Raw genomic sequence first — 23044 nt, 5'->3', positions numbered from 1 at the left:
TTTCTGGTACATGTCTGCTGTTAAAACTGCCAGGCCAGTCATTTTGTCGGTGGTTATCCTTTCCATTGCAAAAGCTTCCTCCGCCACCAGTTAACATTGGACCCAGGAATTCTGGACCTCTTGAATTCACAAATTCTCCTCTGTGTCTCAATCCATTATTCCAGCCTCGATACTTGTTGAACAAAGAGCATGAGAAAATAAACACAAAAAATAGGCTGCCAGGGACCCAAACACAAGCACTCTTAATTGAGTCTCCCTTCACTAGCTGGACTGAGGTGGAGAGAGGTCAGTCCTTCCCCACCAAGGACTGGAAATCCAGAGTTGTATGTTACCATCTGGGAGGTGGAACGAAGGGAGCCGACTGGAAAGTCTCCATTAGGCTTGATGGGTAGGGGAAAGGAAGAGAGATTGAGAAAGGAATGTGACATAAAGATATCAATATGAGTGTCTACTGTGTGTGGGGGAGAACATAAAAGATTTACAGGACAAGGGCTCCTCTACTACTGAGGAATTAGAGACTCATACATAAGATCCTAGATTGAGAACTGAAAGGAATGACGGGAAGGATGACTGAGAAGCCGTCAAGTTCAGTCTCCTCATTTTAGAGATGAGGAAACTGAGACTAGTGGGGGCTCATGACTTGTCCAAGTTCACATAGATAATAAGAAAGCAAGTGGCAGAATTTGGATTTGAACCTAGGTCAATAATTGGAATTTGTGTAAATGCTTTGTACTCCTTTATATGTTTACATGCTTTTTTTATTTTAAAAAAATCCATGATTTAAATGCCAAATAACTGTATAGATAAATGTAATTCAGAGGATGTGGAGATATTTTTGTAGACTGGAGTAATTGGGTAAGGCTTTATAGAGGATAAGTGTTTGAGCTAGGCATATAGCATATAGCACTATTGTAGCCAGTGATAGGTATCACTTGGTTATAAATTTTGATTTTCAAATTTTATTTGCTTTATAATAGAGAGTTTCCGGCACAGGACCATGGATCATTGACATCAGAAATCTGTTCCAGTGCTTCATTAATAGCTGGTAATAACTTAAATTTTCAAAATTATAATGTAATACTAAAAAAATTTTTAAATTGTTTTCAGGCTTGGTCAAAAATTAATTCATTTAACTTGGACAAATTTGTTTTAGAACCTATTGAGTATTTGTGATCTGAAAGGGGCTTTTTCAAAGTTTAATCTTCAAGGAAACTTTTTCTGGATGTTGAATTATTTTTGTGGTTTCTTTTTAAAGTCTGAACATATCTTAACAGCTTTATTTTAAAATCTGATATTGTCTTTGAAAGACGTGGTGTAGGGGGCAGCTAGGTGGCACAGTGGTGGATAGAGCACTGGCCTCAGTCACTTGACACTTACTAGCTGTGTTACCCTGGGCAAATCACTTAACCCCATCGCCTAGCTCCCCACCCCAAGAAAAAGGCATAGTTTATACGTTTTTGGCTACCAGATTTAAAAAATTTTTAGAAAACTGCTTGATCTTACTGAGGTCATATGATCCATTGTTAACTGATATATTGTTAAAGTGAGTTTGAATTATGTCACTTCACTTGCTTGGGTCTGTGCTATCATGCAAATACTCTCCCAGGTGCTACTGACTAAAATTCATTTGTACTTGCCCATCCTTTGCAACTTTTGACCTTACCTGATGTCCTTGAGAAGAGCCTTCTTCCAGTTCCCTTGACAATGCAGAGAGATCAGTAGACTACATCGGTCATCCCTCATTTTGTGATTAGCCTTTTTTTCCATATTTATCTTTTTACTGATATCCTTTATACCATTCATCTTGCCCAGTTCTTGTTTATAATGTACTGCAAGCTGTTCACACTTATCGTGGGTCTTTCCATTGCCCTTTGGGTAGCTCTCAAATTTAATTCTTTGTATATATTGTATTCCGTGACTTATAGTCACATGCATCCTTGAATATTATTATTTTTTAAATGAGCCTTTGTTTTAGGGAGAAACTTGGAGTCATTAAAAGCACCAGACAACTCTCCAGAGGCAATCTAACCCATTCTATCTTGCGCTCAATTCTAAATCTGTCTCATTGTCCATTTCCTGTGTTTGTCTGAGATACATATGTACTGATAGATTGACGACTCCATGGTGTTCTGGCTTCTCGTAATGGTATATACAGTAAGCATTCTTTATCCGCTTGCTATTTCTTGTATGGATCGTTAGGCCAAACTCTTGAGCTATTACGGATCTTATCTAAAAGGCCTCTGTAGTGTTCTAGGCCTTGGAAGCAATCAGCGCAGTGATACCCTCAAAATGGACTTATCCAGAGGACTTCCTCCTCAGACTCTCCACCAGACTTCCTCTTGGGGGTGAACGCTTCTGACCAGTGTGTCTCCCTGGTTTAGTCCTCTCTTTATATCACTAGATAGAAGGTAGTTTAAAAAAAAAAAAGTTTAACATACCTTCCAAGACGTCTTGTGATTTTGACAGATGCTTGGGAGACGCTTTGCGAGCTTCTGAGGCTACATTTTGCTTTGCTTGATCAAATGCATTTTTTAGGTGGGGGAGTGGAGTCCAAAGCTATGACTTTCTTGGTGTAGGGAGCTCCCTATAATGAAGGCACTTTCTCTACCAGTGCAGTTTAGCACCTTCTCAGCATCTGACGAGCTGAGAATGTTGCCCTAGCACTGAGAGGTTAAGAGCGTAGCCAGAATTAGTCAGCCAGTTATGTTTCAAGGTGGTATATGAACTATGTCCTCTTGACGATCTTTTTTTTAAATAGTCAAAAACCCAGTGGCCCAGTGGAATCCTGTATTTGTTCTCTCCCTTTCCCTCTCCTTTGCTTGCCCACTTTGAAGTTTTATTGCAATTAACAAGCACTTATTTTCTCCACCTTCCACCTACTGCCCTTATTATAAAAAACAAAACAAAAGGGAAAACAAAACCCTCATAAGGAGATACATATCGTCAAGCAAACACATTTTGACACGGCCACTGTCAGAATTTGCCTTATTCTGAATCTGGAGTCCATTACCTCTCTGTCAGGAGGTTAAGTCTTCAGTCTTGGTTCACTACAGTCCGCGTTGGTCATTGCATCGATCAGAGTTCTTGAGTCTTCCAGAGTTCTTTGTCCTTTATGTTGTTGTTGTATAAATTGTTCCCCTAGTTCTGCTCCCTTCACCTTGTGTGGGTTCATACAAGTCTTTTCCATGAAGCCATACTTTTCATCATTTCTATTAGCTCAATAATATTTCATGAGATTCCATTCATTCAGTGTTTGCCAGTTAATGGGCATCTCCTTAGTTTCCAGTTCTTTGCCACTTCAAAAAACTATTGTAAATATTTTTGGATATATAGATCCTTTCCCTCTTTCTAGATATTTGCTTGGATTTCTTCCACTGAAAAGTGCCTGTTCATTTCCTTTATCCATGGGTGAATGTTTTAATTCTTCAGAGTCCTATGCAGCTCTGTAAATGTGTAATTTACTAAAAAAGTTACTGATCTGCAGTGATGGAGAGAGTTTCCATACCGGGAGTTCCTTACAGTGATGAAATCATAGGTCCAGAGCAAGAAGAAACTACGTGTTTTTTTATCTTCTTGCCAGCCAGTTGGACAGAAAAGAAAATGAAATGTTTGCTGGCTGAGGTGTTTCTAGTTCTTTTTGTTCTCCTAGTTATGGTAGTTGATTTATATATATTAAACTTCTTTAGAAGATGATGATAGCTTTTCTGTAATCTGTTTTTTATCTATTTCCTTTTCTTTTTTCAATTGGTAGTCTGTTTAAATAGGTTAGATTGGATTTTCCTCAGATGCACATTCATATCTCCTTTTTATTTTAATTTTGTATCGATTTTGATTTTTGCTCTGACAAATCTTTGGCTGGATACAGACAAGTATTTGCCTCCATCAGTATCCAGTTGTTTCCTATATGTTAAAATGTAATTAATTTAATGTTTTATAGTTTTATACTGTTTGCTGGTCTATTACTTTTCTGATTTTTTTTATCAAAGAAAATCCATACTATATGTATGGATATATACTGTATAGCCATACTATATAAGCATGAAGTGTTTTTGTAGTGTCTACAAGCTTTTTACTTCTCTTACTTTAGAACAGTTATATTACACTATTGATTAATTTTGGAGACCTCTACCTGGGTTATTTGTCTAGAGGAAATCTGTTTAATTTGGAAATTATAGTTCATATTTAAATTATTAATCCATTCAATCTTAATCATTGAGTTCTTGGTTCATTTGAATAACATTCTTTGTGCCTTTAAGTAACTGGGTCTCTATACCATTGAAGCTTTTACAGTTGAATATTTCATCTTTCCAGCAAATGAGATTAAGCATGATTCTCCAGTTCTGAGTAATTCTTTGGGAAGAATCACTAATGAGCCCCCTGAGGACGAAAAACCAGCAGAGTTAGATGAGCATAAAAAAGGGCTGGACGTGGATGAGAAGGTATTTGGGGACAGTTTGGTCTTTCTTCTCTCTCTTTAGTCATAATGCTACTTTCAAAACCTGTGAGCAGGGATAGTACCCACGCCTAGGTCTGGGGAGGCCTTGGTTCTACTTAAAAATACCACCTTGTCAGTTGCTTTACGTTTGGTGGTACAGTGAACTGAAATCTGGGCCTGGAGTCAAGAAGATCTAAGTTTAAATCCACCCTCAGACACTGATCTGTGTGACCCTAGGCAAGTCCAAGTCACTTTGTTTGCCCCAGTTTCCTCAACTGTGAAATGAGGGTAATGCTAGCACCTACCACCCAGGGTAATTGTGAGGATCAGATTAGATAATGATAGTAAAGCGCTTAGCACAGTGCCTGGTACATGGTAAGCACTACAGAAATGCCGATTGCCCTTTCGGATCCCATTTTTCTGAATGCCAGGTAACTAAGATGTCTTTATGGTATTATGGTATTCCACATTTCATAAAAGAGGAGGTTATAAATTTTTAACTCTTAAACATCAGTTTAAGATGTCATATACATGTGTCAGAACTAGGGGCAGCTAGGTGGTGCAGTGGATAGAGCACCAGCCTTGGAGTCAGGAGGACCTGAGTTCAAATCTGGCCTCAGACACATAATACTTACTAGCTGTATGACTCTGGGCAAATCACTTGGCCCCAGTCGCCTCACCAAAAAAAATAAAAAAAACCAAACTGGTATGAACCTAATGAACAATTCTTAGTAAAAATTTTATGATCTAACTTAACCTTCTAATGATATATGTAATATACATATACATACAAACACATATACACACATGTATATATTATTTATATGTGTATATATATATCTCTCTTTAACTTAAAATCACTGGGCTTTGACTTTGTGTAGGAATCAAAGTAGAAGATAGAGGTGTTGTAGTTACATTAGTTTATCTGATGTGTAGTAATTGTTAGTATACGTGCTAATGTTCATTTTTATAGCTAAACTTTTAGTCCTTAAAAACTTCTTTTTAATAGCTCACATTTATAAAGAGTTTAAGTTTACAAAGTGCTTTACATGCATTTTCTCAAGCTTCTAAAGGTGGTTTCCATTTTTATCTACATTTTTCAGATGGGGAAACTGAGGCTTAAAGAGATTAGGAGTCATATAGCTAGCAAACACCTGAATTGAGATTTGAGCTAGGATCTTCCTGATGCCCAGTCCCACACTCTTGGGTGCTGTGCCATGCTGCTGAACCTGTAGTGAGGCAGCATTCTTCAGGTTTTCCAACCCATTAACTCTATGACTTAACACTTGCCAAAGAACAGGTGTCCTTTCAGAATCCTCCTCCTTGTCCTTACTACTTTGCTTCTTAGAGACTGTGTATGTCCGAGAAGCGTTGATATCCTAATGCGACCTTCATATAGTCAAATCTGTATTTGACAAAGGAATAGGTAACTATAGAACTTACCATATTTAAATCCGAGGTATAGAGGGTGGTCTAAACTGCCAACATTCCTCTTTCTGTCTAGAATGGTTTTCATTAGGAAAAAAATTTAAAAATGACTTGCTAGAGCTTTCCTTCTTCACTCGTTTATGTCTTATGGATAGGAAACAAAACCAGAAGACAGAAACCAACACCTGAGAGCTATAGTCTCATTACTTGTTAGGCACATTATATTAAAGAGAGCCTCGGATGCCTGACTTTAAAGATTTCTAAATTGTTGACAGTTTCTTGGAGCAAAATAATCATACAATTAAACAACTGTAGTCATGAGGTTTTTTTTTCCCCCAGTAAAATGTTTTCCATGTTATCTAAAAGTATTTAAATATTTCTAGTAAATTATAAATTTCACAGGTTTTTGAAAAACGAGAAGTAAAATTGATCTGACTTAGCATTTTGTTTTGAATGTTAGAAATCAAACAACCTGACTTATCAGAACTTTTAAATTTGGGCTTTTGCGATCAAGGCTCAAAGTGAGCTTGAGGAAGGCATTCCTTCATCTGTGACTACTATTTTGCTTCAGCTAGCTGTGTAAAATAATGGAAAAATGCAATGATCCTCTGACTTTTTAGAGCTGTATAGAAATTAATTCTTGAACTTTGACCAATTGTAGCTTGGTAATTACTTTAAATTAGCCTACTGTTAAACATAGCTTTTGGAAATGATCCTGATAATAACACTCATTTTCATCTAAATGTGTTTAACCCTGATCTCTTCACAGTGCAAATTTTCAGGTAGTGTGGCAACAAAAGAAGAAAAAGAAAACGTTTATGAAGTTGAGAAAAGGTTTGTCAGAATATTGTAAAAGCACCATAATTTTACATGATATTTTAAAAGGTATTAATGCATTTTGTAACTTAAACAATGGGCCAAATATGGGACATAATTTGTTTAACATGTCAGAAAATGAGTATAATTACACACTGTGGTAATTGTTGCTATTTACCAAAAGATAATTAGAAGGGTTCTTGCGACTAGCATATATGTATCTGAGGCAGAAAACATTGCTAAAGAAAGAAGGACTGAAAGAGATGTTAACTAATACTACAAAGGAAAATGTATGGTCTTCTGAGTGTCATAGAAACAGATATAAGGATGGACAGAAATGGATGACTTTGTCTTCTGGACTGGTGTGTTCCCCCAGTATATGTTGAGGAGTACATGTAGAAATAATAAAATTTAAAGTTTGAATAATTTTACATCTTCTAATTCAATTCCCTTAATTTACTAACGAGGAAACCTGGAAGAGCAAAATAGCCAAAAAATTAGAGATAATTATTATTAAAAGAAGCTAGGTAAGAGCTAGGTTGGTACACAATATTTATAGCTTCATAAATTGCCGAATAGGATTATAGAATTTTAAAACGAGGAGGCATATTAGAGGTCAGTCTAGTCTATTTTATAGATGAGGAAAGAGAGGCCCAGAAATAAATGACTTGACCAAGGTCACATTGTTACCAACCCAGTTCTTTTGCCTGCAAATGCAGTGATCTCTCCCTCATTTCATGCTTCTCATGAGTTAACCAATTGGAGAACCTTAAAGAGGAGAAAACTGACCAGGAGGACAAACTTCAGATGTTGGAGAAACTGAGCTTTAAACCAAAGCAGTATATATTTCTTGTATAAAATATAATTCAGCTTGGCTCTGCCAGTACGTAACTCTTTGATTGTGGGCAAATTGCCTAACTTCTTCGTGCCTCAGTTTCCTCATCTTTATCATATGGGATTGTTGCTATCTTCCAAGTTCAGATTTTGTGATTCTATCCTACTTTAAATTAGGCTCATACTTAAACCTAAACTAATTTTGCCCAGAGGAGCAGGAATCTTTTCCCACCCCAGCCTAGCTTTTCACCAGAAGTGATTAGATAGGGAAATGTGGACTGATAAATTCCTTTTTATTAAAAACAAACAAACACGACTCTTATGCCCAGCTTTCCCTTCTGTCTCCAGACTTGTTCCTCCTTGTGACTTCACTATTTCCATCCCTTTCCTATTTTCAAAACTTTGGTGTTACTTTGGACTTCCTTCTCTTCTCATTTCTGGCCTGTTAGCTCAGTAAATTAGAAGGAGGGCCAAGTGGCCACTAGTTGGGAATGTTCTGGATTAGATTCTGGCTCAGGTACAGGTGGGTCTAGAGGGACCTGTGGGCCCTTCCAACTTGCAAATTGTGCTGATTCTGTGAGTTACCAAGTCCTGTGAGTTCTGCCCACCTTATACTTTATGCACCAACCCTTCATCCAGTGTCCTTGTCACTGCCCTGACTGGATCCTCCATTGCCCCCATCCCAGACTGGCTATAGCCCACTCACAAGTGTTGCAAGCCAGTCTTTCATGTGACTGTCAGACTGCTATTGTCACTCTTGTTCAGAATACTGAAAGGCCGTCTGCTTTCTAATCTGCTCAATCCCCAGTGCTTCCCAGTATTCTCTTTTATCCCCTTCCCTTAAATTCTACAAGTACTCAGTAAATGCCTACTTTGTGCCTCGCACTGTGTTCTTTGCTGGGGCACAGAGGCCAAAACCAAGTAGCCTTTGCCTTCAGAGAGCTGGAGATCTCTTTGGGGGACAGCATCTGCACAAATCAAAAACTGTAGCCTCTATGTAGGGAGTATGCACAAAAGGATGTTTGGGGAGGGCGCTGACACCCGGGAATCGGGCAAGATTTCCCCTACAGAAGAGTACTGACAAGGAGCTGAGAAGGAAGCTGGTGATTCCAAGAAGCGGAAGTGAGGTGGCGGGAGAGCATTTCAGATTTGGGGAACGGCCTGTCCAAAGGAATGGAGCCAGGAGATAGAATACCTTGTAGAGGGAGCAGCAGAAAGGCCAGTGTGGCTGGTGTCCAAGAAGGGGAGCAGTGTGTAGCTTCTGAGTCGTGGCTTTGGTACTCTCAGCAGGAGGTCATCAAGTACTCTTCTTCCCTTGATTCTGATCAGGTAATCTCCTATCCTGATGGTACATATGGCTCTCTCTTATCATTCTTTGGGGGGAAAACAATCATCCACCTTCCTTCTCATTAAGGAAAAAAATTCTTAACAAATCCCAAATAAAAACAAGCATTTCCAAATACAAAGTAGCACAAAAAAGAGGATTATGCACGAAACTGTTCCTGTCTATCATATGAAGTTCATTTTTCCTTTTAAGTATGTAAGAAATTCATCATATAACTTTCAAAACTGTCCTCATCTATGTTTGCTTCTGGCCTTCCTTCTGTTCTATTCTAGACTTTTTTTCCGTGTTTAATATCATTTCTTTTATTTTCCTTTTTATATACCTATTACTATAGGTTTCTCTCCTTCCCCAGAGTTGGGGGAGAAGGAAGAAAAAACGAAAATCAAAACCCCTGTAACAAATATACGTAGTTAAGCAAAACAAATTTCCACATTGGCCATGCTCAAAAATGTATGTTCCTGAGTCTTGAGTTCCTCACTTCCCCATCAAGAAACAGGTAGAACGTGTCATTAGTGATCCTGTGGAAGGAATCTTTGCATGATCAGTTTTTAAGTCTTTCAAAGTTGTTTTTCTTTAGTGTTGTTGTACTTGTATAAATTGTTCTCTAGATGTTGCTTGCTTCACTCTGCATCAGTTAATATAAGTTAATATGTCTTCTCGTGTTTCTCTGAAACCTTTCATCATTTTGGCTCAGTAAGATTCCACTACATATGCCATAATTTGTTCATTCCCCAGTGAATGAATACCCTCTTAGTTGTCTGCTGTAACAAAGAGAGCTGCTCTAAATGTTTTTAGATAGAATGGATCTTTTTCTTGCTTTTATCTGTTTGGGGTTATAGGCCTAGTAGTGATATAACTAGGTCAAAGAGTATACACACTTTAGTGTCTTTTGGGGGAACTAATTCCAATTTGCTTTCCATACTGACTGGACCAGTTCACAGCTCCACCAACGATGCATTGGTGTTCTGTTTTCCCACAGTCCCTCCAGTATTGTCATTTTTCCTTTTTGTCATCTTTGTCAGTCTAATGGATGTGAAGTGGAATCTTGGAGGTGTTTTAATTTGCATTTCTTTTATTAGTGAAACATTTTTTGTGTGTGGTTGATCATAACTTAGCTTCCTTTGGGATCTGTTCATATCCTGCTGGGAAATGACTCTTTTTTTCTTACATTTAAATCAGTTCCTTAAATATTTGGAAAACAAAACCTTTATTAAAGAAATTTCCTGCAAAGATTTTTTTTCCAGTTAATGATTTTCCTTCTTTTAACTGCATTAGTTTTATTTCTACAAAAACTTGTAAATTTTATGAAATCAAAATCATCCATTTTATCATCTGCAGCCCCCTTTTCCCTCGTTTGGTCATGAATTTTTCCCCTAGCTATATTTGCAAAAGGTATTTCTTTCCTTCCAAGTTACTTATGATGTGACTTGTTATATTATCTTGGTATGTAGTATGAAATGTTGGTCTAAACTTGCCTTCCAGTTTTCCCAGCAGTTTTTGCTGAGAAATGATTTCTTACTCCAGTAGTTGGGGCCTTTGGATTTATTGAACACTGTTCATTTGCTCCTGTATAATCTGTACCTATGTTTCACTTTTCATCTTTTTTAAAAGAAACTTATTTTTGAGCTCTAAGTGTTCAATGGTCCTTCTCCTTCCTTCTTTGTATAAGTCTTCCATTTTCCAACCTTCTGAAGCAGGTCAGGATTCTCCTCGGCCTCCTCAGATCCATCTTCTGCACGGTTCTTTTGGAATGCTTTATTCTCCCTCCTACCCTGGAGTGTGCAGTTTCTCAAACCCCTTCACCTTCTCTTCTAGGGGAAAGACTGACAATCCCTTTCAATCGAGATAGCGGTCCTTGGGCTATGGCAAATAGAACTGTCCACACAATCACCACAAGACGCTGCAGGATTCTTCTTGCTCTCTGCTTCCTAGACAGGACATCCTCCGGCTTTCTGTCCAGTGCCTGTGGCTCACCTCTTTGACGCTTCATCAATACCTTGACCACCTCTTCAGCACTTGTGAAGAGCCTGGTCTCCCTCTTTCTCTTCTCTGCTTTCACTGACCTCTTACCTTGTCTCACCAGGTAGTTTTACTTGCCGTTTCCCCCTTGCTTTACTTTTCCTCCTGTTCTTCCTGGGATCCTTCTCAATTGGTCTCCTTCGTCTTTCTTAATTCCCCTAGATCCAGTCTGTGGCCTTCACGGTTTCAAAGCCCTGCAGATAGCCTTCGATTACATCTTCATGTTCAGTTCCACTCTTCTCCTCCAGCCCTGTCTTCCACATAACTTTCTCCTTGGGGAGTTGAAGCTGGTGTTTTTACACCCAAGTCAAGCACTTCATATTTACCAGTAGGAAATTTGATCTCACCAGGTGGAACTCATTGTTTTATCCTTTGGGCATCTTCTGGGGTCATGAGGCTGCCGTTTAATGGGGCATGCTGTTCTTCCCTGGGTCTGAAATCGTTCAACTCCACATGTGTCTAGCTTGTTAGCAAGAGAGCAGCCCCCGACCACCCTGAGTTTTTAAAAGTTTTTTACGGCACAGTGGAAAAGAGGACTGTTCCAGCAGTCAATGGCAGTGCTGGGACTGGAACCCACCAAGTACCAGGCAGGTCTGATAACCCCCTCCCTTGTTTCCCCATATAGGAAAATCATGGGGCTGGAGTTCTTTAGGAAATTTAGAAATAATCTATTTTAGTGAAACTGTATACATTGGTTTTGTTGATGTTGTTTTAGTCAGCTGTCATTTCTGGTTGTCGTTGTGTCTGCCTGCACAGGAGAAGGTAGGCGAAAGGGTCCAGACAGGAGTTGAAAGGATGACAGAATCAGGACCTTGACAGACTAGAACAATGGCTTAAATCTAAGATGACATATCAGATTTTTTGCTTTAATTTACTATGAGCTGGGAAAACTTTGCTTTTTGGTTCACAAGTGACTTCCAGATAATTAGGATCTCACTGTAATTGCAACTGTACTCCCTACCAATGTCATGCTATACAGTTGTTTAAAATTTTACAAGAATAGGAGATTAGTATGTTCAGGTGGTTTTCATATGCCTGTTTGGGAATGGTATATGCAGAATCCCTGAAGAATTCAAGCTAAGTGAGGCTCATTGCTTGGTTAAGGCCAGGGGTGGGGAACCTGCAGCCTCGAGGCCACATGTGACCGGCTAGGTCCTCAAGTTGCAGCCCTTTAACTGAATCCAAACTTCTCAGAACAAATCCCCTTAATAAAAGGATTTGTTCTGTAAAACTGACTCAGTCAAAAGGCTGCATCTCAGGACCTAGAAGGCCACATATGGCCTCGAGGCTGCAGGTTCCCCACCCCTGGTTAAGTCAGTCATTGGTGACTGTTAGAATCTCAGTGAGGCTTCTCACATATAATAAATTCAACTCACTTTTTAATTCCCTCCAAGAGTTACTCATTCCTCTTAAAAAGTCATTAATCTTAGTTAACCTTAGCATAAATTTTCTAACACAGCGTTCATTTGGTAAGAGTGAACGGTTTGCTTGTTATTAGATAATTACTTCAATATTTTAAGGCTCTGTGATTTTTTTATCTTGTACAGATACTCCCTAACTCATTAAGTGGTCTTCAGAAGCATACTTTAGTGCACCTGGCAGTTAGCCTCTCTGAATTTAGCTGAGCTAGTCTTTGTAACAACCCATTTTGTGACCCTGCCCATATGCCAAGCCTCTGCCGCGCACTAGGGCCAGCCAGAGCTTGTGCTCTCCCGTGATAGATTCTTTAAGAACCCAGGGTACCTTTGGACCGTGTAGAGGCATGAGAATAGGACTTTAGGAAAGATAATTAAGCATAAAAAATGTTATTTTTAAGTTCTAAAGACATCTGGCAAAATGTAAAATACTACAAGTATCCTGATACTTCATTAATTTAACAAGTTTTGGTCACAATTTGTTTTCTTTTACTGTAGCAAGGATTCTAAATTTGCAGAGATCCTCTCGGGTGAGCGTCAGTTAACATCTCTGTGTCCAGCAATTCCGTGTCTGCCAGTACCTTCTTTGAATCTAAAGGCTCATCCGGATGGCATGATCCTGAAACCCTGGATGAATGGTATTATTTTCCAAACAAAAAAAATCCTGTTGTTTTTGTGTCATGATGCATAAAGTCTGCACCCACAGCTTAGAAAATCACTTCATGAAGACTCATTTTAAAATCAGAAAGCTTCCATACAGTGACTTGATACTATTGACACAGTGAAATCTTGATTATGTATAGCAGGGTAACATTGCAGTAGGGCCAGTGGGTTGAATTTACAAGACTTGTCTTCATAGATTTAATAGGAAGGGTGCTGGATTGGAGTCAGAAGCCTCAGTTTCCGACCCTGTCCCTGACCCCCGTTAACCATGCGACCCCGGGCAAAGTCACTGAAGCTTTCTGAGCCTCCGCTTCATCATCTGTGTTTTAGAACTAATGGAGCTACAGGAGCTGCCTTACGAGTTTGTTCGAAGGATTAAATGAGATCATTTACCTCAGCTGCTTCACGTGGTTGTTATTTCCCTCTGGCTTCCTAAAATTCATAATGTTTCAAATCAAATCATGAAGCCACACAGACTTGACTCGGGAAGCACCTGCCATAGGTTTCCAAAGTGGGCAGTGCCACCTGCCGGCGGGCATTGGAACAGTGGGAGGGGAATGGGGAGTAGTAGCCTTGGGTGTGATTAGGGAGTGTTTAATAAACATAAGGGAAGAAGGGAAAAAGAAAATTTTGAAAAAGCATTTATACATATTTCATCTGTTGTATAATGGAGTTAGTCATAGTGATTATATCATTTTCCAAATGAATACACAAAATGCAAGTTATAACTTTTATAATATCGGTGATCAAATCCTCCAACAGGTCTTAACAGGTTGGCAGGCAAACGTGCTGTGCATTGTTGGGAAGTCCAGCATGCGTCGGCAGGAAAACGTGTGTGTAATGACTTATTTACAATATGATACTGTACAGTTGCATGATTATATGTTATGTCATCAAAATTTCAATACAGAAAAACAAATTTACAATAAATTATTAAATTTAAGATGTCATTTTTTTTAAAAAAAATTATATTTTTTGAAATGACGCAGATTTTTTAAAAAAGAGCTGAAGAAAGTAGATTTCCAGGAGAGTGCTGAGTTTTGTTTTGTTTTGTTTTGTTTTGTTTTGGAAGCAGTAGGCCAAATAAGTTTGGGAACCTCTGGTAGACACTACTTTGCTCTGCTCATTCAACCCTATTTTTCAGCCCTCTTGTTCTGAGTGTCTTTCCTCTGGATTCCACAGATACCGCTTCCTAAAGCAAGCCTGCCATCTCACCTGCTACCTTTGGGGGAGAAAAGAGATAATTGTTGTGTTAGGCAAAGACCTTTCCAATAATGACGGTTTTGATATCATTTTTTCTGCTTAATTCCTTTATATTGCCACCACAATTTTCTGCTGCATGTAATGATTGGTTATTGTGTGTGTATATATGCACATATATATTTCATAAAAGTCTTACCATCACCTGCCTTTCCTCTTCTACACACACACACACACACACACACACACACACACGAAAATTTGTCCTTCTGTGGTAGAATAAATTTCAGTATCCCTGGCTCCTATATAGAAATTGATATTCTGTAAAGTTCTAAGAAAGTCTTCAGTACATTTAAGGGAAGTCTTGTACATATGAAAGAAAAATGATAGTAACTGATTTCTATCTCTTTTTTTTTTTCCAGATTTTAGATTTTCCGGGAAATATCCTCTCCTGATGTTGCAGAATCCTGAAAATTGTGAGATATTTAAAAGGGAAAAAACTGCAGGGGTGAGTGTCTTAGCTTTTTGTATGAACTTCCCCTATAGGACTTTTGTCTGTCCCTGTTAATGGTATTTCCTTGCTTGCTCTCGTGTAGAACAGAGGCCCAAGCAGGAATTTACTGGGAGAGTCAAGACTGGTAGTGTAGAGGTCCTTCCTGAGGAGAAAGCCCAAGGAGGTCTAGAGACGAGGTGCAGAAGGACAATACAGAGAAGGGGGGGAAGGGTCCTATCAATAAGCAGTGATGTCTGAAGGAGGCACAGCTCTGGTGAGTAGATTGGTGGGGAGAGGGAGAGACAGAGTATTCTCAGGTGGGAGAAAAATGCGAGTCAGTTATGAGAGGTTACCTCTTAGAAATACTGAAGATAAATTTCCTTCATTTTTGTTAATCTTCTGATGATCCTATATCATTCATTCCCTTCCAGTTTTGTTGCAAACATCTAAATACATGTTAAATACTATGTAGCAAACTTGTCAGAAATTTCATTGCGGAAGGTGTAGAAAAGCTAAATTTTTCTTTTACAAATATAAAATAGAAGTTGACTTTTCTTATTAAATTAGCCGTGGCTAATCGTGTTCATTTTTATACATGTAATATTCCCTCCTAATCTTAATTTCTCTATCCTTCCCTCCCATCCTCTATGTAAATAGTTCCTATTTTTTACTAGCTGAAAGCATTTATCCTGCTTTTTTTCTCCCTTCCTTTAAAAAAAATCCTTAGGTGTTCCAGAAGCCCCTAGGGTTGATGATGTTACCCCATGGATATTGCAAATTTCATTTTAATACATTACGTGGCTGTGAGCGATCACTGTGTAAATTTACCCACGTTCCTGAACAAGCAGATGAAAAGGTACAGTCTCTAAGGATTTGAAACGTTAAGGAGAAATTATTTGTAGTAAACATCTAAGAGAAATTGAAGTTTGATTTTTACATATTTCATTAAAAATGTATGGTCCTAAAATGATGTGTTTTAAATATTTTCTACACCACTAAGAACTTTTTTTTTCTCTTGAAAGTTAGTCATTTGTATAGGCTACAACAGATGGTAAAATGGAAGTTGCACAAATAAACAAATGGCCACAGATAGTAGTTACTTCAGTCCTCAGGTAAATTCTCTAAAGTTTTTCATTTTCTGTTTTATTGAGGAGCCAATTCATGAGCTTTTCCTATTAGGAAAAAAATGGATGGATGGATTATCTGATCTAATCTATTTCCCAAAGTGTATCCTGATCAGTCCCCAAGCTGAACAGATTTTTGTAGCTGTAATTGGTCCTTCCAGCTATGTATGTCATCCTTTTAAGTTTAAAAATCATTTACGGAAAGATTTTGACCTGCAAGTGAAATAACAAATGAGAAGCTCCTTAACTTCCTAGACTACCAGTGAAGGAAAATAAATCCAGTGTTGGTAACAAGCACAGGGCTGAGAAGCCAGTCTGAGGCCACACACCAGAATCAGCCCAGATCCAGCAGACACTTGGATTTTAATTCTGTGCAGTGGCCCCAACTTGGTAGGAATGTCAGGGTGTCCTGAGCGAGTAGGAAGGTTTGGAGAAGTTGGTAGGGATTGAGCTGCGCTGGCCTGGGCTCCCCTCCCTCATCCTGCCCAGTGTCGCTGTGCAGGCCCCTTGCCGCTGTCTCAGAGAAGTCGCGAGCTGGTTTCTTGTCTTTTTCTGTCTTCGTGTGTGGTTTGTGGTAGGGTTGTATACTGCTGGAGAGCCAGCTCAGAAGAGCCTCTGAGGGCGCTTCTCCAGTGGCAACATTCCCGGCACCTTTAGCATCAGAACCGATCACTGCTTTTTCAGGGCAGGATTCGGATGACCATCACTAGACAACTGTGACCCAGTGATGAGCATCTGTGGGTCAGAACGTGACACACAGTGAGGGAAATGCTTGTTCTGATGCAGGTCCCTTCTAGCCGAAAGGGAAGTGATGATCCACAGTCAGTCAGTCGTGTTTGGAGCAACTGCCCAACGGCGTCTCGGAATGCAGAGAGAAATGCAGGCTGGTTTTTGTCTGGCAAAACCAAAGCACTTTCTTCTGATCTTTACAAACGGGGTGATACTTGCATCACAGCAAAGGAAGCCTCCAGGGGTTAATCAGATCAGAGAAAACACGTGAAGGTTCCCAAGTACTGAAGAGAAAGGGTTGGGTGGCCAAACAAGTTCACGGCGCTTCCTAGAGGTGTGCCGTCTTGGTGGCGACAGCCCCAGTTGTTAGACTGGGCGTTTACAGCCTCATTCTTCCCCACTCTCAGGGATGTGCAGGGAGTCTTCTGAGCCAGGGCCAAGTTGCAGAGTCAAAGAGTGCTCCGCTGCTTCCAGTGAAACACCAGCAATCGGAGCCCAGTGGGTCTCGGCCCCCTCGCACACATGAATAGCTTACAGAACAGAAAATCCAGGCTCCCCCACCACCTTTTTATCTCACACAGTTCTATTAAAATTTGTGTTCTATTTGAAATTTTTACCTAGTAGGGTAGTGAACTGTAAATGACAGCTTACTTGGGTTTGGTTTTTCTTGTTTGTTTTGGGGGAGCTTTGTCTCAGCAGATGTTATCTTCACCCTGGGTTTGTTTTTGTGAAAATCGTTTTATATGGAAAAAATTTGGGGTCGATCTTTGTGTAGTATTGTTTATGCCCCATGATGTGGGAAGGTTACATTCACTCAAGGGAGCAAGAAGACTTTTAGATTCTTCAGACTTTTCTTTGAAATTGCTACTCATTTTTTTCCCTTCTGCTCACAAACCAGTGCTTAAACTTCACAGTGAAAGAACTTTGGATTCTGAGCCTATGATAGTCTAGTCTGCTTATTTCAGTTCCAGTAACCGCTTCAACAGATACCAAACCTCACACCATTCAAATGGTTTTCCTTCACCTTATTTAAATCAGAATGCTGGTAGCTAAGAAGTGAATAAAATGCTAGACTTCAAGTCGTAAAGACCCGAATTCAAATCTTGCCTCAGATACTTATTAGCCATGTGACCCTGGGGAAGTTACTTAACTTTCCTCAGTTTTAGTTTCCTCATCTGTAAAATGGGAATGGTAATTGTACCTGCTTCACAGGGCTGCTGTGAGGATCAAGTGAAATAATATGTGTAAAGCATTTTGTACTACATAGGTGCTTAAAGCACTATGTAAATGCTAGCGATTATTAAGATATTTTCTTCTTTCTGTTAAGAGTGGTTTTACTGTAGAAAAATAAATGTCATAGGACTTGGCTTACTTTGTAGAAGAAAAGATCTCCTAGGAATGTGAACAGTTTTCAGGCAAAGAAATGTAAACTGTTAACCATAGGGAAAAAAATGCTCCCAGTGACTATTAAGAAATGCTTATTAAAGCAGCTCTTGAGTTTTCACAGTCAGATCCGTCAGCTTAGCAAAGATAAGAGACAAGAAATAGTGTTGGAAGGGCTGTGGGAAGAGATGACTGGTAGAACTGAATTGGTCTGGCTAATCCAGAAAACAACTTGGAATGATTTTTTTAAAAAGTCATTAGGTTGATATACCCCCAAGAGGTCCAAGACAGCATGGTCCCTTATAATGCAGTATTAATAAATGCCTATGTGGTAGCAAAAAGCTAGAAATAAAGGGGTTCAGCTGGAGCCTGGCTGAACAAGTCGTGGTGTATGAACTTGATGGTATATTATATTACACTGTAAGCATTTACTAATCTGAGTAATTCAGATGGGAAAGTTCACAAAAAAGAAAGCAAAACTCAGAGAATGATATGCAGTGACTAAAATGCTATAAGTAAAAGGCAGTGAGTTTGGGTTAAATGCAGCGATAAATCAGACCCCAGGTGATGAAAACACACTTCCTTTTCTCTTTAGTTTGGGGATCTGGTGAACTACAGAACAGGCCAAGAAAGCTTCACCCACTCTATCTGCATGAGTTGCTGTGTTGGTTGGTTTAGCTTAATTGTAGGGATTGTCTCACAGTATTTGTACTTCCAGTGCCTGGCACAGAGTTGGCACTCACTGATTGCATTTGTTTGTATTTGTCGTGTAGACAAGTTGTCCCTCCCTTATAATAGAAGATCTTTGGGAGCAAGAATTGCCTGGGTTTTTTTTTGTTTTTTGTTTTGTTTTTTTTTTGGTCTCTTTCTTCCCAGGTCTACCACAGTGCCTGGCACACAGGAGGCACCTAACAAATGCTTTTGTTGGGTTGATTCTGCTGGGCCCTACAACTGGCAGCAGTGAGTGGAAGTTGCAAAGAAGCAAATAAAGGCTTGAGATAGGAGGAGACATCCTCACAATTAGAGCTAGGCAAAAGTAGGCTGCCTTCTCAGGAGGTAGTGGGTTATTCTTCTTTGAAGATGTTCAGGGGCAGCTAGATGGTGCAATGGATAGAGCACTGGCTCTGGAGTCAGGAGGACCTGAGTTCAAATCTGACCTCAGATGCTTGACACTAGCTATGTGGCCCTGGGCAAGTCACTTAGCCCCGATTGCCTCACTCAGGAAAAAAAAAGTTCAAAGAAAAGTTAAGTTCTATGATCACTTGTACACCAGTCATCGGACATTTATTGAGCACTCCTTTGTGCTAAGCACTGTGCTAGGCCCTCAAAGTACAAAGACAAAAGTGAAATGGTTCCTTTCCTCAAGGAGCTTATGTTTCTCTCTTAGGAGACATAAAGTCAATACAAGGTCATTTCAAGGAGGAAGAATGAGGTGCTGAGGAGATAAGGCTTTATTTGGGGGTGAAATCTTAACTGAACTTGGAAGAAAATGAAAGGCGAGAAAAAGTGGGAGTGCTCTCTAGGCATGTAGTGGGGAGGTGGAGCTGACTATGCAGACACCTGCCCCCCCCAGAGGAAATGAGCAGAGGAGAAAAGATCAATGTGAGAGAGGTTAAGTAGGGGTGGATAGACCAAAACTTGGCAGCTGGTTGGAAATGGGGGTGAGGGAGCATGGGAAATCAAGGATAGATGCAAGGTAGTGAAACTGGATGACTGGAAGAATTTCTATAGAAATAGAAAGAAGGGTGAGTGGTGGGGGGAGAAGATGAGTGCTCTTGACATATTGAATGGGTGATGCCAGTGGGTGTGTCATATGAAAGATTCTTGTTCCACTATGTGTGGCACAGGAAGGCCTTTTGAGATGCCTTCCGACTCCCATTCTGTGATTTGGCCTTAGTCTCATAACAGTTTTTACAAATTGGGGATCTGTCACCCAGACTAACACCTGTCTCGTATGGAAAAACATAGGGACTTGCTATGAAGCACCATAGCCTGTGACCACCAGTGATGTAATCTGCCTCTACTGTGCTCAGGATATTCGGTTAAATTTATAATGAATATCCAAAAATGTTGCCACGTAGTACAGTCTATAATAGTGCTTGTTGTAAATTGAAATGAGAAAAGTCTTGTTGGTTCAGGAACTAAAAGTTGAAGAGAATTATATTTTTCTTTTCAATATAAGATTGCTTGTGAAACCTAGTTACTAAGTTTGAGATCAAGACAGTCTCCCTTTGGATAAGTCAGTCTCTTTTTGGAAAAGTCAAAAGCACCATTTTACAGCATTAACTCTCTTTGGAAAGCTCTCTAGAGGTAGAGAAGGAATTCAGTTTAACCCTAACCTTAACTCTTTTGGCTTTGTTACCTAAAAACTTTCAACATAAACTCACTTTTCACTTTCTATGAATTTAAATATTTAAATGTTTTAGGTACGTGCCTAATTATTGTCTGATACTCTGAAGTAATAGTAGAGTTTTGATTTTTTTAAGATTCGTAACTATATACTTTTTAATGACTCCTACTGATAGGTCTTTAAAATTGGCTTTTTTTTCTTCCCTGTGAGAGTATGAATTAAAACCATTTTTTTCATCCCAGATAATTTAAACTTGGGCAAAATGTGGAGTAGCCAAGAAGATAAAAATATTATTTATGTAAATTTTATTCTTATAGTCTATTCAAGAATGAGTCATAACAATTTTTCATGGCTTCTGCAGGTTTGCATGGAAATACTTAAGAAATATATAAATATCGGTGAGGTGTGTTTGCTTCAACGTGCAGGTATGAGACAAACTGCTGAAATGTAATTCAGTAATGTGTATATTTCAAATGTAAAGTTCAGTTGCATATATATATATATATATTAGACAATAAATATTATGTCCCAAGTATAAAAATGACATGACTTACTAGAAAAGGTTCTACTGATCCAAGAAAATATTAAATTAAATGTGATATTTTGTTTTAAAATGTATCTGGCCCTACCACGTTATACCGTAAGTCATTATTAAGCACTTTTTTTTTGTTATTTAAACATTTTCCATACCCATTCAAATTATAGAAAGAGATTTTGCTAAATAATGCGATTTGCTTACATATAAAAATATTTATGTTCTATGCTACTAGAATTACATGTTGATTCTTTTATATAAACATGCACAAATTGCCTCATGTCTCCCAATAGCTTATGCAAATTTACTCTTTATCTCTTTTGCCCTGGAGAATATGGCATATGGTCTTCTTATTTTATGAAGATGGAACACAAGTGAGACAAGATAGCCTTCTCAAAGCCATGTAAAATATACCAAGAGCACACAGTGAACTCATGTTAGGACTCCTAATTCAAAAGTTACCCTTCCACTTTTCACTTGGGTTTTTATTTCTTAAATAGCAGTCAAAAATAACTGGGTAAAAAAATTGGAGAAAAAGTGTCTGTTACTTTTTGATAGTATTCTTTTCTGAAATTTGCCATTTGGTCAAATATTGTGATCTTTGAACAGTAAGAATACAAGGGAGTAATGTTTCAGCGTCCTCCAAGAGATAACTGTCCCCTCAATCCCTATCCCTCCACCAAAATGCTGGGCACAGCCCAGAGAAGCTGGAGGCTGGAGAAGCCCCAATGGCATTTGGGGAGACTTGAGAGCATAGTAGCCGTGAGGAATGACTGGTCCATAACATGTACCAGAGGAATGACCATAGGGATGACTGAAACTGCCCTGACACGCTAGGCACAGTGCCTGCAGTCTGACACCGACTTGCCCAAGACTCTGGTGGGCTCCCAGCATCAGCTTCAACCCTGGGTTGTTAAAGTCGACTGTCCTGAGAATCCACATTGGAGCAGGTTTTAATCCTCTTCTGCAGCTACCTTGAGGTCCTATTGTGTGAGGCCCAGAGACCCACAGCCGGACAATACCAATATGCAGAAATCTTAAATGCCTGGCTTTTTGGCAGCTAGAAACAAGAGCAGCAATTTAATTGTATCCGAGCACTTTAATACTCCCTGGAATTTATGGTTCATTGTCCTAATATTAGGAAATCGTGTTTTCTCCTATATGCTACATAGAATTGCTGACCAATCTCATACGTGTTGAAGTCTTAACAGTAGAAAATAACCTATTCTCAAGCTGTCTGAACACCACCAAATAATACAAATCAAGTCATTCTTTATTATTGCCTCCTGTCATCACTGGCCACAGGTACATCACCACAAAGTTGAATAACTAATTATGTACGAAAACCCACCATGTATCAAAAAGAAGGCACTTTCGGCGGATATATTTGTGTTTTTCTGCAGTAAAGGACTTGGATGTTTTATGCGGATCTGTCACATGTAGGCACTGCCGTATTGGCACAAGCATAGGAGGAAATTGGACTCCAGAAGCTTGCCTTTGGCCGGCCCTTCCAGGATCAGTTGTTTTGAATGGAGCAGCAAGTAGCCATCTCTCACACGTTCTTAAATACCTCGTAAATTTAGTAATGTCTTCAAGAAGTCGATAGCATGTTATCTTTTCTGTAATCCTTTTTATATGTGCTAATATTATAAGGAAATTCTCCCATTAAAGAGAAATGAAACTTACTTAATTTGACCACTCAGAATAACTGGATAGAAGAAAGACACTGTGTGACCAAAGGCTCTGAACGAGTTCTCAAGAACTGCAGACTGCTGATAACCATAGGAAAGCGTGGTCTAAATAACTAAGGAGAAGCGCACATCTGAACAACCCTGAGGATCCTTTCATGTCACATCCAGCAAACTGGCAAAGGTGACAAAAGATAGGAATAGTCGTTGAAGGTGTTATGGGGAGATAGGCATGCTCAGTGCATTGCTGTTGTTGGAACTGTGAATCTGTGTAGCAGTTGTGGAAAGTAGTTTAGAGTCATACAAATAAATTAACTCAAATGTCACAGCGTTTGACCCAGAGGTTCCACTACTAGACATATTCCCCAAGGAGGTAAACTGGTAAGAAAATCCATATAGCTACCAAAATGTTGATGGCAGCACTTTTTGTGGTAGCAGAGAACCAGAAACGAAAGTGGATGCCCATTAGTTGAGGAATGATTAAACAAATTAAGGGCCATTATGTGTGGAAGAAGGTTACTGTGCTGCAAGAAATGACAGATCTAATGAGAAGCATGGAGAGGTCTACGTGAAATGAGGCAGAGGGA

General features: G+C 39.2%; 1 protein-coding gene across 1 annotated transcript in view; it reads left to right on the top strand.

Annotated features, from left to right (window-relative positions):
- The window catches only part of LOC114050347 (protein TOPAZ1-like), a 75554-nt gene that overhangs the window by 20197 nt on the left and 32313 nt on the right, over nucleotides 1–23044 (top strand). Inside the window, exons 4-10 of the mRNA XM_027871944.1 lie at nucleotides 978–1045; nucleotides 4312–4439; nucleotides 6633–6697; nucleotides 12791–12930; nucleotides 14578–14663; nucleotides 15376–15504; nucleotides 20596–20659. Of these exons, the coding sequence (XP_027727745.1) occupies nucleotides 978–1045; nucleotides 4312–4439; nucleotides 6633–6697; nucleotides 12791–12930; nucleotides 14578–14663; nucleotides 15376–15504; nucleotides 20596–20659 (680 nt within the window). The remainder of the gene's footprint in view (nucleotides 1–977; nucleotides 1046–4311; nucleotides 4440–6632; nucleotides 6698–12790; nucleotides 12931–14577; nucleotides 14664–15375; nucleotides 15505–20595; nucleotides 20660–23044) is intronic.

The sequence above is a fragment of the Vombatus ursinus genome, unplaced genomic scaffold (genome assembly GCF_900497805.2).
Source record: "Vombatus ursinus unplaced genomic scaffold, bare-nosed wombat genome assembly UNPS02014799.1, whole genome shotgun sequence".
NCBI classification, from domain to species: Eukaryota; Metazoa; Chordata; class Mammalia; order Diprotodontia; family Vombatidae; genus Vombatus; species Vombatus ursinus.
Note: the sequence above shows the minus strand (reverse complement) of the source record. Positions and strands in the feature narration are given on the sequence as shown.